Source organism: Lipophrys pholis (assembly GCF_963383615.2).
Source record: "Lipophrys pholis genome assembly, chromosome: 1".
NCBI classification, from domain to species: Eukaryota; Metazoa; Chordata; class Actinopteri; order Blenniiformes; family Blenniidae; genus Lipophrys; species Lipophrys pholis.
The window spans coordinates 6133019-6146573 of record NC_137635.1 but is presented as its reverse complement, the minus strand read 5'-3'; the positions used below and the strand labels follow the sequence as shown (position 1 = coordinate 6146573).

At 45.8% G+C, this 13555-nt stretch overlaps 1 protein-coding gene across 1 annotated transcript; it reads left to right on the top strand.

Moving 5' to 3' along the window:
* The first annotated feature begins 1126 nt into the window (after positions 1-1126).
* Positions 1127-12813, top strand: tecpr1a (tectonin beta-propeller repeat containing 1a). The gene is made up of 24 exons (XM_080463330.1): positions 1127-1269; positions 2643-2875; positions 3822-4004; positions 4090-4212; positions 4314-4433; positions 4561-4735; positions 4812-4912; positions 5395-5496; positions 5582-5730; positions 5865-6466; positions 6565-6710; positions 6792-6947; positions 7043-7192; positions 7695-7852; positions 7961-8191; positions 9040-9136; positions 9251-9330; positions 9414-9470; positions 9641-9815; positions 10151-10286; positions 10407-10499; positions 10585-10691; positions 10809-10928; positions 11811-12813. The coding sequence occupies exons 2-24, from the start codon at positions 2651-2653 to the stop codon at positions 11946-11948; spliced, it is 3624 nt and encodes a 1207-aa protein (XP_080319456.1). The 5' UTR covers positions 1127-1269; positions 2643-2650; the 3' UTR covers positions 11949-12813.
* The last annotated feature ends 742 nt before the right edge of the window (positions 12814-13555 follow it).

Here is a 13555-nt window from a genome sequence, read left to right as displayed (position 1 = left end):
ACGGTGTTGCTGTTCAATGGTTCGTGCGTTTTTTTCTTCCGTCTGTCCGGGAAACACAGTAATCCCAACTTGTCACTGCCTTTTAAAGCCTTTCAAATGAGAAGTTGGTGTAGATATCATCTATATGTGGTTTATTAACTAATAGATAGAACTAAAGATTGTTTTTAATGACTGCTCAGCCCCATGTTAGACTATAATTTAAATTTCAAAGTGGTGAGTATTCTCGCCTCACGGCTTGGGTTTAAATACCTGCCAGGGCTTTATCCATACTCCACATTGAAAGGCTGGCTGGTATTTGAACCTTCTCATTTGAGGTAAGAGTGCTGTTCCACAAATATACTAACACAATAAAATACACAAATATCAACGCACTAACATAAACACACACACACACACACACATTTTATATATATTATTATAGATATATTTATATAGTGTTATTTTAAAACATATGATTATTCTGCGATGCTGTGATGAAACTTACCCACAGTGTAAAGATGTATGTTATTTTATCTTGGTCGATTTTTCCAAACTTTATTTTTCCTGGATCCCCTCCCTGATAGTTTCTTTTAGAAAATATCTATAGAACATAAAGTTTAGGATATAATTTATATTCTATGCTTTGTATTCTATACATAGAAAGAATACAATAACATATGTATTCTATACTTTGTATTCTATACATAGAAAGAATAGAATAAAATATGTATTCTATACTTTGTATTCTATACATAGATAGTGTAGAATATATATTCACCATGAAGCTGTAGATCACACGTGTCGAACTCCAGGCCTCGAGGGCCGCAGCCCTGCACGTTTTGCATGTCTCCCAGCTTCAACACAGCTGATTGCAATGAGCAACTCGTTATCTGGCTTTGTGCTGAATGTGATGATGAACCATCAGGACATTCAGGGGAGGGAGACATTGAAAACGTGCAGGGCTGCGGCCCACGAGGATCTGAGTTTGACACCCCTGCTGTAGATCGTTGAAGTCGCGTCCACCAATGTGTTTTGGTGTTGAGACACGAAGCAGCGGCGCCCCCTGCTGGACACTGACCCTGCAGACACCTGCTGCTCCAGCAGCCAATAGGAAAGCGCGATCCGCGCTGCACTTCCGGTTTCGCTCAGTCGCTATTACTGAGAGAAAAGGAAATGAGCATCCAGCGCTCAGATCCCGGATTAAATTGCTGCTCGTTCATTTCCACCTGCTGAATGAACCGTGGCGACGTCCCAGGCCGCCGGCAGAGCCTTTATGAGAGCAAACTCCAGGTTTGTGTGTCTCTGTGTTTTAAATCGCTATTTGTAGAGAGCTAAGCCTGTAAGCCTGCACCAAAAAACAAGCTGTCGTTCCAGCTGGTTTCACTGTTTACATGAAGAAAAGCTGCGTCAGTTACACTCTAATGTCTAATTATTGTGCACGCTAATAAACACTTACTCACCTTATTACACAGGGACACGGAGAAACGTGACTTTGTTTGAATCGTGGCTGTTTGTGAAGCTATGTTAAGGTGTGTTTAGGCCTGCGTGTCTCATCTGTGTGTTGTTATTTTCTCTTTGGTTGAATAAAATGTTCATTTTAAGTGATTGAGGATACGCCTTAATGGCACCAGCGTCCGTGCTGCTTACTACTGGATCCACTGTCATTTTCTGTGTGTACATACAAGAGGACAGATCGCAAGTCCAGATCAATAACATAAGACACTTAATTCATCGCACTTTAATTCTGTTCACAGCAGTTCCACATCATTATTTAGACTAGAAACCTCGCAAAAGGAAAAATGTACATATTTGCAGTGGTTTTAACCAGGAAAGTATTTGATTACATTGGACTGACGGTGTTATATCTGCATTAAAATGGCACAATCATCTATCGGGCAATAATCAAATGTTTTCCCAGCTTTAACCTTTATTTCAGCTCGTGTTTTCTGACCCTCATAGATTTAAATTTGATAACACCGCAGCCATAACATAGGATGGTTTGCTTTTTTTTTGGTTTATTTGGTTAGTTTAGTGTAACTTGGCATCATGTCTCAACTGAAGATGTGATGAGTGTTTGCTGCAGGTTACTGTCCATCAACCACATGGATTTTCTTTCTCCTAATATCATCAATGTGTAAAAAAGAAGAAATGCTTCAGAAAAGTACTCATTTACGTGGACAAAATTAGTCATATGAATAAAATATATATACTATACTAATTAAATTAGTAACTAACACTCTTGCCTAAACGGCTCTGGTGCCGTTACTGTTTGCATGTTCTTCCTGTGATTGTGGAGGGTGTTTTTCCAGATACTCTGGTTTCCTCCCAACAGTCCAAAATCATGTATTCCGGGTTAATCGTGACCTTAAATCACTTGTAGGTGTGAATTTGTGTGTTTGAGCTGTGATGGACTAATGACCTGTCACCCAAAGTCTGGGATCAGCTCCAGCAGCATTATAGACGATTGATGGATTAAATTACTTCATCTTCTTTATTGGTTTTGTTCAAGTTAAGGTCACACTGCCTGCAACCTGTCCTGAAGGGGAGTGTACACTCTGAACACTCATAGCTCACAGCACAAGACTTGTATATCTTGTTTTAAAACTCTGTAACATTCAGTTGCTCTCCTCCTCCTCCTCCTCCTCCTCCTCCTCCCGCTCCAGGGGCAGCCATGCCAGCGTCCCTGCTGTGGGCGGTGGACGTGTACGGGCGCGTCTACAGCCTGTCCACCGCGGGGCAGCAGTGGGAACAATGCCGAGACGCCCAGATGGAGTTCAAGCGGGTGACGGCGGCTCAGCAGTGCTGCTGGGGCATCGCCTGTGACAACGGCATCTACCTGAACATCTACGCTTCTGACCTACCCATCCGCTACCAAGAGGAGACCTACGAGAATCAAGTGAGTCACGATTGAACGAACGTTTAAAAGGCCACATCCTTTTTTTTTTTTTTTTTGCATCCATATGATTTCAATTCAAGTTCCCCCATTAAGGTAAAACATGCACTCTGCATTCTGTTGCAAGAGTGTTCCACTTCCTTTGTTGTGAAGTCCAGCGGCAATGCTCCTGACTTCCTCCTCTGACCATACTTTTTAGACACGAAAGTATGCGTCCTCTTTCAGTTACTTTGGCTCTTTCGAGGTTGACCAGACATAAAACGATGTATTCAAGTGCTTTTGCAGGGTCAAATCAAGAGTTCTGGAAATTTAGGGTCAGTCACTGACCTCACATGCAATTTTTTGGGACTGAGAGGAAACTGGACAAACTCCAAACAATCGGCACACAGAAAAGCCTGAACTCGACTCCAACTCATGACCTTCTCACTGTGAGGCCATAACACCACTGTCCTGATGTCAACATATGCAGAATACATGTGGCAAAAGAAGTCGGTCCACATTGTTGAGAAATGATCAACACATGAGCTTATTAGATCAGTTTTATTGTGTCCTCATAGAGCAATTTGCGTTGCAGCACGTGAAAAACACACACTTACAAACATGCATACTAAGAAAATCCAAGGGATAATGCAGTGCGCCTAAAAATCCCATCAGTCCTCTCAATATAAAGAGAAATGGTGAAGCAGAGAAAGCTCATGTATTCATTCTACTATAGCAACTGCTGGTTGAGAACTACCTTTTTTTTGTGTTGAATGTATGAGTGATATTGATTGTAGCTGAAAACTCACGGTCAGTTAAACGATGAATTGTGACGTCAGAATGTTCTAAAAAGAAATCACACATCACAAATGGAAGTCCAACGTCCGTCTTTGTGTGGCGATGTGACTGGTGCGTGTGCAGCCCGACGCGTCTACTTCTTTTTCTCTCTTTATTTATTTATTTTTACCAGCGCTGGAATCCCGTCGATAGTTTCTCGGACCGCCTGCTGCCAAGCGACCGCTGGCAGTGGAGTGACGTCACTGGTCTGCAGCATCAACCTCTGGACAGTTTCCAGCTTCCCTCCAGCAGCTGGGAGTGGGAGGGCGACTGGTATGCAGATGAAAACTTTGAGGGAGAGCCCACAGAGACAGGAGTGAGTGTGCCGCTGAAACGGTGTCGGTCCCTGGTCGCTCTGCTTCCTGCGCTGTCGGAACGATTCAGGTGTTTTTTCTTCACAGGGATGGACCTACGCCATCGATTTCCCTGCCACATACACCAAAGACAAGAAGTGGAACTCGTGTGTCCGTCGCAGGCGGTGGCTCCGCTACAGGAGGTACAAGGCCATGGACAGCTGGGCAAAGGTGTGTGTTATTGTGTCCTGTGTGTGTGTGTGTGTGTGTGCGTGTGCGTGAGGGTGTGTTCACGCCTGGATTTGTTCACCTGCTTCTCTGCGTGCTGGCAGATCCCGTCGCAGCAGACCTCTCTGCCAGATCCCTTCAGCGACATCAGCTGTGGCGGCTGGGAGGTCAGTGAGGAGCCCAGAGGCCGGCTGTCGCTGTGGGCTGTGTCTCTGCAGGGCAAGGTACCGCCGGAACACACAAACTGAACGTCCAGCAACCTTTCTAGTCCAGGAATCTGTGAGATCCACTTGGTCGGACTGTGTGACTGCTTTTCTGTCTCTCCGCATTATCTTTCTGTCTTGCCATCAGGTGTGGTTCAGGGAAGGAATCTATCACAACAACCCCGAAGGCTCTCTGTGGGACGACATTCTCCTCCCCGGGGAGGTGGTCCAGATCAGCTGCGGCCCAGGAGACCTGGTCTGGGCCGTGTTGTGGGAGGGGCAGCTCATCGTGAGGGAGGGCGTCGGTCGGGATTGTCCCAAAGGTACCCCCAATGCCCAGAGGTGGGAGGAGGCTGTGCTTCGCCCACTGTCTTGATTTGAATATTTCCATTAATGCAGGAGCCTCGTGGGCGGTGGTGGAGTCTCCGAGCCCAGATGTGGGAGTTATACATGTCGCAGTGGGAGTCAACGTTGTGTGGGCCGTAACGAAGGACAACAAGGTAAGAATATCCAAACAGTCAGAGAATTAGGAAGTTTATCAAGACAATCATCATGTCAGCAGTATAGCGATGTGATATAGTTTGAAATGTTAGTTGATCTTTGAGACCAGCCTGCTGTGGCAGATAAAGGCTAAATTCTCATTAATCAGTGTGGGGAAGCAATATGACCTCAAAAACTCTTGATCCTGTTTCATCTTTAATGGCTTTAGTGCCTCAGTAAAAAAGAGGAAATAGATTATCGACATAACTTGTAGCCGTTTTATGTCATTTCATGTCTGTTTTAAGTCTTTCTTCTTCTGCTATTTGATTTTATATTTTCATATTTATCATCATCTTGATCCTATGATATTTTTACTACAGCGTGTTTTGGATTCTTGTGAAGAGAGGCACGACTTCCAAACCTGAAGGATCACCTGTTTTCTGGTCTGAAACTTCTCCTCTACACAAGATTTGTTCCTCACTCGACTCTTCTCGTTCACCAGGTGTGGTTCAGACGCGGCGTGAACTCCCACAACCCCTGCGGCTCCGGCTGGATCAGCATGGTCGGGGAAATGATAACGATCAACGTCGGCCTGAACGACCAGGTGACGCGATACGTTACGACATTAGAAAGCACTAGAATCTTGGGAGCTGCGCTGCGTTGCTGAAAGCCCCCGCCGTTGTGTTCAGGTGTGGGCCGTCAGCTGCGAGGATCGAGCCGTGTACTTCAGGCAAGGCGTCACCTCCTGTGAACTGAGTGGAAAAACCTGGAGGGTCGTCAACGTTCCTCGAGACGGAGACCGATCTCACTCCAGTGCGAGCGCAGCCAGCGTGCAGAGGTTAGAAACACCCTCGGACACCCATCTACACCGAACTCCATTCAGCTGATGGTTTTCTATGGATGTGTACAGACACCAGCGTTTCTGACACTCTGAAGCGCTTTTCTTTTTTTTTTTCCTCCTCTGTTCTCCAGCGCTGGGTGTTTCTTCAGTGGGGAGGTTTGTGCTCAGTCGGTAGCAAGCGATGTGGAATCAGACGTGGAGAAAGGCTCTCTCGATGGTGCCAGCTGCCCCGCTGCCGCCGCCTCCCCGGAACTGTGCGTCGATGCGTTGGCTGATCAGACATCAGAGCCGCCCGCCGGCGCACACAAACCCCGAATACCCAAAGTCACCAGCGACAGCTTCATCTCCGAGCTTGTGTCGGATCGGGAGCAGAGGAAACCCTCCGGAGATGCTGGAGCCGTCGCTCCGGCTGTGCTCGAAGTCGAAGGAGAGGGAAACGACACAGTTCCCTCTGCCGGCGTGGCGCCCTCCCCGAGCCAGTCCGGCGGCCCAGCCGATCCCCAGTGGAGCAACGTGGACTTGGAGGAGGCTCAGACCCAGCAGGCCCAGGCCGGATCGGCCGTCTTGGACTCCGCTGACACCAGCAGCCTGTCGTCAGTGGCAACCTACACCCTCGCCGTGGAGGATCCGTACGGCGCCGACGAGCACCCGATGTGGGCGTGGGTCAGCGGGGGCGGTTGTTCTGTGGACAGCCACTCACAGCTCAACTGGTTTAACTCATTGAACGCTTCATGTGAGTGAGAACCCAGATTTAATTACGAGTTTATTCATGTTTGCAGAACAAACGATGGAGAACCCGCCGACCAATGTTTGTCCCTTCCCTCCATCCAGCCTTGGTCCAGTCCATCCAGTCCATGAGTCTGTCGGTCAGCCCCGCTCAGACGGCAGCGTGGCGCAGGCAAATATTCGAGCAGCTCAGTGAAAGAACCAAACGAGAGATGGATAATTTCAGACATTACGAACAAGCCATAGAACAGGTGCGTGTGGCGTAGCGCATGTTGTGACCTGCAGTTCCTCTGGACCTGCCGCCACTCATTCACTCTCTGCTTCATGAACAGTCGGTGTGGGTGAAGAAGGGAACCATGCAGTGGTGGAGAGACTGGAAGCCCCACAAGTGGATCGACGTCCACTTTGCTCTGGAGCAGTTTTCAGGTCCAGAAGGCAACAAGGACGGGATCCTGTTCATCTACTACAACTATTATGAGGAGAAGAAGGTGAGATGGAAGAAAAGTGTCTTTGTGCTTTTTTGAGGTGAAACAACTTAAACAACCATCCTGCGTTCTTTGTTCTTCTTCTGTCTTCATCCTAGTACCTGCATGCCTTCGTCAATGAAGTGACCATCCTGGTCCCTGTGCTCAACGACTCCAAACACACTTTTGCCATCTACACTCCCGAGCGGACCAAACAGAGGTGGCCCATCAGGCTGGCAGCCGCCACAGAGCTGGAAATGCACGACTGGGTGCGTATCGAATAAAAACTGATGAGGGTTGGCACTTTTTAATCTCGTTGTAATGGTGACAGTCACAATAAAGATTCTATTCTATTCTATTCTATTCTAAATTGCGATTGAAGAGCAGAGAAACTCTGACTCCCTGCGTCTTCCTGCTGTCGCTTAGATCCAAAATGTATTTAACCTAAAGTAACCAGAGTAGTTGAAACTCCACCTCAAATACTTTCTCCATCTGTATTAAATCATGAAACATTTAATGAATCCATGTCGAGAACATTTTGTTTAATTCGCTTTTTTTGGGTGGCACAGATTTCTCTCCTCAGGTTTAAATCCAGCTAATGCCATCTGAACAAGTCAGTATTGAATATGTAGTAATCTACGGGCTGAAACCGGTGGAATATCGTTCTGAAATCCAGGACAAATTTAAGTATCCGTCTTTTTTTTTTTCAGTTCTCTCTTCTGCACCTAATTGCGTCTCATTTGTCGGCTTCACTTCCCTCTCGCCCTCCAGCTGGCGCTGTTGAGTGTGTCATGCTGTGACTCCAGAAGCATCCAGGGTCCCCCGTCCAATCAGGCCATCTGGTCCGTCACCTGTAAAGGGGACGTCTTCGTCAGCGAGCCCTCTGCTGGCCTGGAGGCCATCCCGTACCCCACGCCCTGCGATCAGATGTAATAAATATTTCTGCACTCCTGGAGAAACTAAACGGCAGTGATTGATTATAATGTAAAAGAAAAAAACGACTTCTCAATGCAAACGCCTTCCTTTCCTTGGTGCAGGTTCTGGCGGCAGGTTGGAGGCCACCTCCGTACGGTGGAGTGTAACAGCGTGGGCATCGTGTGGGGGATCGGCTACGACCACACCGCCTGGGCCTACACCGGCGGCTACGGAGGAGGATTCTTTCAGGGGCTGGCCAGCAGCACAGACAACATTTTCACACAGACGGACGCGAAGAGCGTCTACATCTACGAGAACCAGAGGTGGAATCCAGTCACCGGTTACACTAACAGGTACTGGACCGCCGCCAGTATTGTATGAATTATTTGTTCTGATACTTCTTACTGTGTTCAACACCAAGATAGTAATGTGATGTGTATCAGTGTAGATGGTGAGGAATCCTAAAGTAGAAGTGTGTCAAGAACTGCAATGAAACTCTTAAATATGTCACGAAATATAACAAATCATAATCAAAAGCTTTTATTAGCAGTAACTAACTGAAGCATTTCTGTTTTATTAATTGCAAGAAATAAAGTTAACCTCTTGGTTGTGATTTTTATAGTTTTTAGTTTATAAAATAGATTAAAAAAAACACCTAAAAAGATAAAGTTATAGATAATAAAAGAAAAAGCCTTAGAATATTTCACTTTATGTGTGATAAATGTAAAATATATGGAATTTGAACAGTTTGAATTGTTAGAATATGAACTGTTTTCTTGTATTTTAAATGTGAATAATAAGCCTTTAAGTGTTTTTATACAAAATACTTGGTCATTCAGATTGTATTACATAGTGCTCATCAGATCGAGAGTTTGAAGCAATGGATTTACAGCAAGATATAATTGTAGATCAAATTTGCAATAAATGGGTAAAAGAAGATTAAAAAACAAGAAAAAAAAAAGAAATGGTGGGATTTATAGTTCAGGAGTCTTATGGCATCTGTGGAAAACTTGTATGAAACCTTGCTGTTCCTTAGAGCCACGAGAAGAGACGAGTCTTTAATGACCTGCTCCCTGGTTAGACGGCAGAAAACAGGAAGTGAAATCCTGATTACGTTCTCCGCTTCACGTCTGTCGTCACGTCTGACCACCAGAAGAAGTTTCAAGTTGAATTCATTTCAAGTTGTTCTTCTTCGTTTTAGAGGGCTGCCAACAGACCGCTACATGTGGAGCGACGCGTCGGGACTTCACGAGTGCACCAAGGCAAACTCTAAACCTCCCTCCCCCCAGTGGACGTGGGTAAGAACACACAGTGTGGTCGATCAGAAGGTCCATACGTGGCACACGGTGTTGAGCACTGTTTAGGAAACTGGACGTGTTCTTTCTTGATTCAACACAAACATGCGTCTCCAGGTATCGGACTGGTCCATCGACTACAGCGTTTCTGGAGGGACCGACAGGGAAGGCTGGCAGTATGCTGCCGATTTTCCAGCGTAGGTTTCGCTTGCCTTCACTGACACATGCCATCGCCGCCACTCGATTTATATCCGCAATCCATTGTTTTGTTTCCTCGCAGGTCGTATCATGGCTATAAAACTATCAGGGACTTTGTGCGTCGCCGGCGATGGTCCAGGTACTGTCCAAAGCAACACAAGCATGCTGACATGTTCAGACTGTCCTCCGCCTTTTACCAAACATCTGTCATGACAAGCTGCAGTCCTCGTTTTCGTCGAATTTGGATGAAGGAGGGATAGAAGAGGAGTTCGTGACAACACTTTGTGTTTTCCTTCCTCCCTGTTGCAGAAAGTGCAAATTAACCACCACAGGCCCGTGGCAGGAAGTCCCACCCATCCCACTGAGCGACGTGACCATCCTGCCGTGCGGCGCTCAGAGCAGCGTGGACGTGGTGCCTCTGTGGGGAATCAGCAACAAGGGAGACGTGCTTTGCCGTCAGGGAGTCACTACACTGACACCCGCTGTGAGTCATTGATACGAAGTCAGAAACTCTGAGTTTGGCACCTTTTATTGAACCACCCATGAATGAAAATGTAGAAATAAGCTCATAGAATAAACCCGGACCTTCCCGACATCTGCATCTTTGCAGTTGGAAGTTGGAACTTCCTCATTTCCCAGTTTCCACAAATGTGCCTTATGCAGGCTTTTCCAAGCCAAGAAATATGTAAACAGTGTAATTCCAGAGATTTGAATGTATCGTAGTGAGTTAAAGAGAACTGCTTGTCTTTTGAGTCTGCTGTAATAAACTCTCTCTTACATGGGAGGTTAAGTGTTTTAACGTCTTCCTGCCGCTCTCAGGGATTCTCATGGCTTCATGTGGGAACAGACCAACCGTTCAAGTCCATCTCCATCGGGGCCGCCAGCCAGGTTTGGGCCGTTGCGAGGGACGGCTCTGCTTTCTACAGGGGATCCGTTTCAGCAGAGAGTCCTGCAGGTCAGTGACACCATCACAGCAGGTGTAGAGGAAACAGGACACGTCATCCTGTGAAGCTGAGGTGGAAAACGTTGTCATCTTAACGGTCAATCAATGTTTGTGTTGTGTCTCCCCCTGCAGGAGACTCTTGGTATCACATCCCATCTCCAGCCAAGCAGAAGCTGAAGCAGGTGTCTGTTGGGAGGACGTCGGTGTACGCTGTGGATGAAAATGGTGACGCAGCCAAACATCATCATATTTCGTAGCGGGTCCTCTCGGTCCTCAGGTTTAAATTAATTGTTCCCGGTTTACCCTCCAGGTAACCTTTGGTACCGACGGGGTGTGACCCCGAGCTACCCGCAGGGATCCTCCTGGGAACACATCTCCAACAATGTGCGCAAAGTTTCTGTCGGACCCCTGGACCAGGTAGATACCAGGACATCGGCACTGCACCATGTCCATCGCCCTTTAAATTCTGGTGCGGTCGGTATCACAGCACCTGTTTTCTTCTGAGAGTAATAGCGTGTTTGTGGTTTATTGCAGGTGTGGATCATTGCAGACAAGGTGCAGGGCAGCCACAGTCTGAGCTGCGGGACGGTGTGCCATCGACTCGGCGTCCAACCCCTGGAGCCCAAAGGACAGTCCTGGGACTACGGCATCGGGGTGAAGAAACTAGAATCTCTGAATACGTCACTCGCTTAGACTTTCTTGTGCAGTCGTTTAATGTCGTCACACTATTAGACCAGGGATCATCACCTGATTTACAACAAGTACTTTAAAAAAATCTTTATATCACTTCTTGATTAATTAGAATTGAAGACAGCATAAAATTAAGTATATTATTTAAGTTGACTGTACTGCAGTAACACACCTGATTCAAAGGAAATCCTCCTGCAGAGATTGAAAGTGTGACATTCACAGAATCTGGCAGGTTGGAGCTGGTCGCTATCTAAAACATGCAGGTTAGTGAGCTCAGGAAACAGATCTGCACCCTAAATGACCATAACATCGGAAAAAGAGTGTTAAATGTTATATTATTGCATTTTTTATTTTCTTCTTAACATTACAAGTATTGTTTAAAAAAAAAAAAAAAGTTTATTATTGAACATTTTTCACTCATGAATCAAAGATGAGGGTTTAAAAATCTGGTCTGTTCGCTCTCTTTAGTTTGTGTCGTGGCGGGCACTCCCGTCTCTGTGCAGGCTGCACAGAAAGGAAAATATAAAGTGCAGATAAACTTTTGAACAAAACTCTGTGTAACGCGATGCTCTTTTCCAGAGGTAAATTCTTAACAGCTCCAATAAATCCCGTTTTAAAACTCAAATGTTTGAGGAGGAAGCTGACTGCTGATCCATAATCTTTATTTGCAGCCGTTGCAACAACAAGAAGGCGCGTCTCTTTCAGGTTAATCGCCGTGCTGAAGACAAAAGCTTTAATGGGTTTGTTTTGTACTAAAGAGGCTGATCCCCCACGATGAAAACGCATCGATTGCAGCTAATTTCGGCCTCTTTTTTTTTTTTTTCTCTCTGTCCCTGTTTGTTTTAGGGCGGGTGGGACCACGTCACAGTGAGAGGGAACGCCACAGAGCCGCCCCGCCTGCAGCTCCCCTCCCTGGCTGATCCGTCCTCCGCCGTCCCACCGAACCCCCCGCCAGGAAGAAACGCTGAGGCCAACACCACTTAGACACACACACACACACACACACACACACACACACACACACACACACACACACACACACACACACGATGACCTGAAACAACGTCACCTTAGTGGATATTTATTGTAAATAACAGCGTCTTAACACTGAAGTAGCACAGTGACAAACTCTAAACTGTAGGTGAGCCTTATATTTCTGTATTTTTGCGGCATTTGGACAATCCTGACGCTGGAATAACGATCTTCAGTCTTCAACCCTTCCTTTCTTTCACTGATAAGGGCATTTACAGGTCATATTTAACTACTTGTTTTGACCACTCGCACTTTAACGACATGTTGTTTTTGTTTTTGTTACATGTTGTATCGAGCTCTGATGTTTCAGTTGATTTGTTTGTACAGAGTGGGGGAAAAAAAATAAGTCGTCTTATTTAAATTATGGCAGCACACCTCCTGAACTGGCTGCTCCAACCTTGATTAAAGTGAAAACTACTGGGTGAAGCAGGATGGTTCATTGTTGTGTCCTTGTTTCCACGACTGCCGATCTCATCCGGAGCCACAAAATACAGGAAAATCGGCGGTTTCTAGTGACGTAGCTTTGCTCAAAAGGCTGTTGTGATTTAAAACCGTTGCCGGAATATGAGAGGTGGAGGCGTTTGGAAATCCAAGGCAAGCCCTTTAAAACAGTAATTCTGTGAGCGTCCATCTGCTGTAATGACTCAGCGACTTGAAACCTTTCACAGCAAAACATACGTTGACTGGTGACTGTACAAACACTCGGCTGATGTTTTTATAAAGATTAGGTTATTTTCTAATGGGAGAAAAATATATATATATATAAAAAAAAAAGAAGCTGTTATCGTGGTGGAGCATGTGCAATGGTTGATGTTGTAAATAAGACAAAAAAAAAAAAAAAGTGGGGATTACTTGTAAAAGTTTTGTGGTTGAAATGTTAAAGTGAACCTTCCTCTTTCTCAGGAGGGCGTTTTTTCTGCATTTGCATGACTTCCTTCACTCTGACAGTCGGATGACTCGGCAGAAAGAAAGAAAAACACTATATTTTTGTTAAAAAAAAATGTAACATACTAGTATTGTGGCTCATGATCTAATAATAAAGACAAACTTAGAAGAAACCAGTTATTTTCTACAGTCGACCATTTTAGTTGTTTTTTTTAAAACTGCTTTCTTGAGTACGTTCGTCCGCCATCTTTTGGCCTCGCTGTCATGCTTTGCCCCGGGCGGTCCAGGGCGTAGCTAAACGTCTGTTTACGCGACATTTTCAAGTGAAAACGCAAAAGTTTTGTTGTGTTTTAAGAGTCCGTTTTCACGACAACACAGCCACTTTTTGAAAACGCTTCACTCGCTGGACAGTGACGGCAACGTTCGCCTCCAGAGCGTCACGACTCCCATCTTCTCCGGCGACTCGGTAGTCTTGCGGTCGAGTCACTCGTATTAGCAGTCGAATGTCCGTTTACTCGCCGTCGTTGACGATTATGGCGTATTGTTCTCTGCACGGTTTCGTTGCAAAACAAACAACCAACAGCACCCACTAGTGGCCCTACTTGAAAACTACATTGTTTTTGAAAAGTCGCTGTGTGAATGCGAAACTTTTCTGAAACGAAAATGCAAAAATA

What these genes read in the sequence shown, in the direction of transcription:
- tecpr1a (XM_080463330.1), top strand. Translation starts at nt 2,651, where the DNA reads ATGCCAGCGTCCCTGCTGTGGGCGGTGGACGTGTACGGGCGCGTCTAC. An exon ending in CCGTAACGAAGGACAACAAG is followed by an intron (nt 4,913 to 5,394) that starts GTAAGAATATCC and finishes CTCGTTCACCAG; the next exon opens with GTGTGGTTCAGACGCGGCGT. An exon ending in CCTGGGACTACGGCATCGGG is followed by an intron (nt 10,929 to 11,810) that starts GTGAAGAAACTA and finishes TGTTTGTTTTAG; the next exon opens with GGCGGGTGGGACCACGTCAC.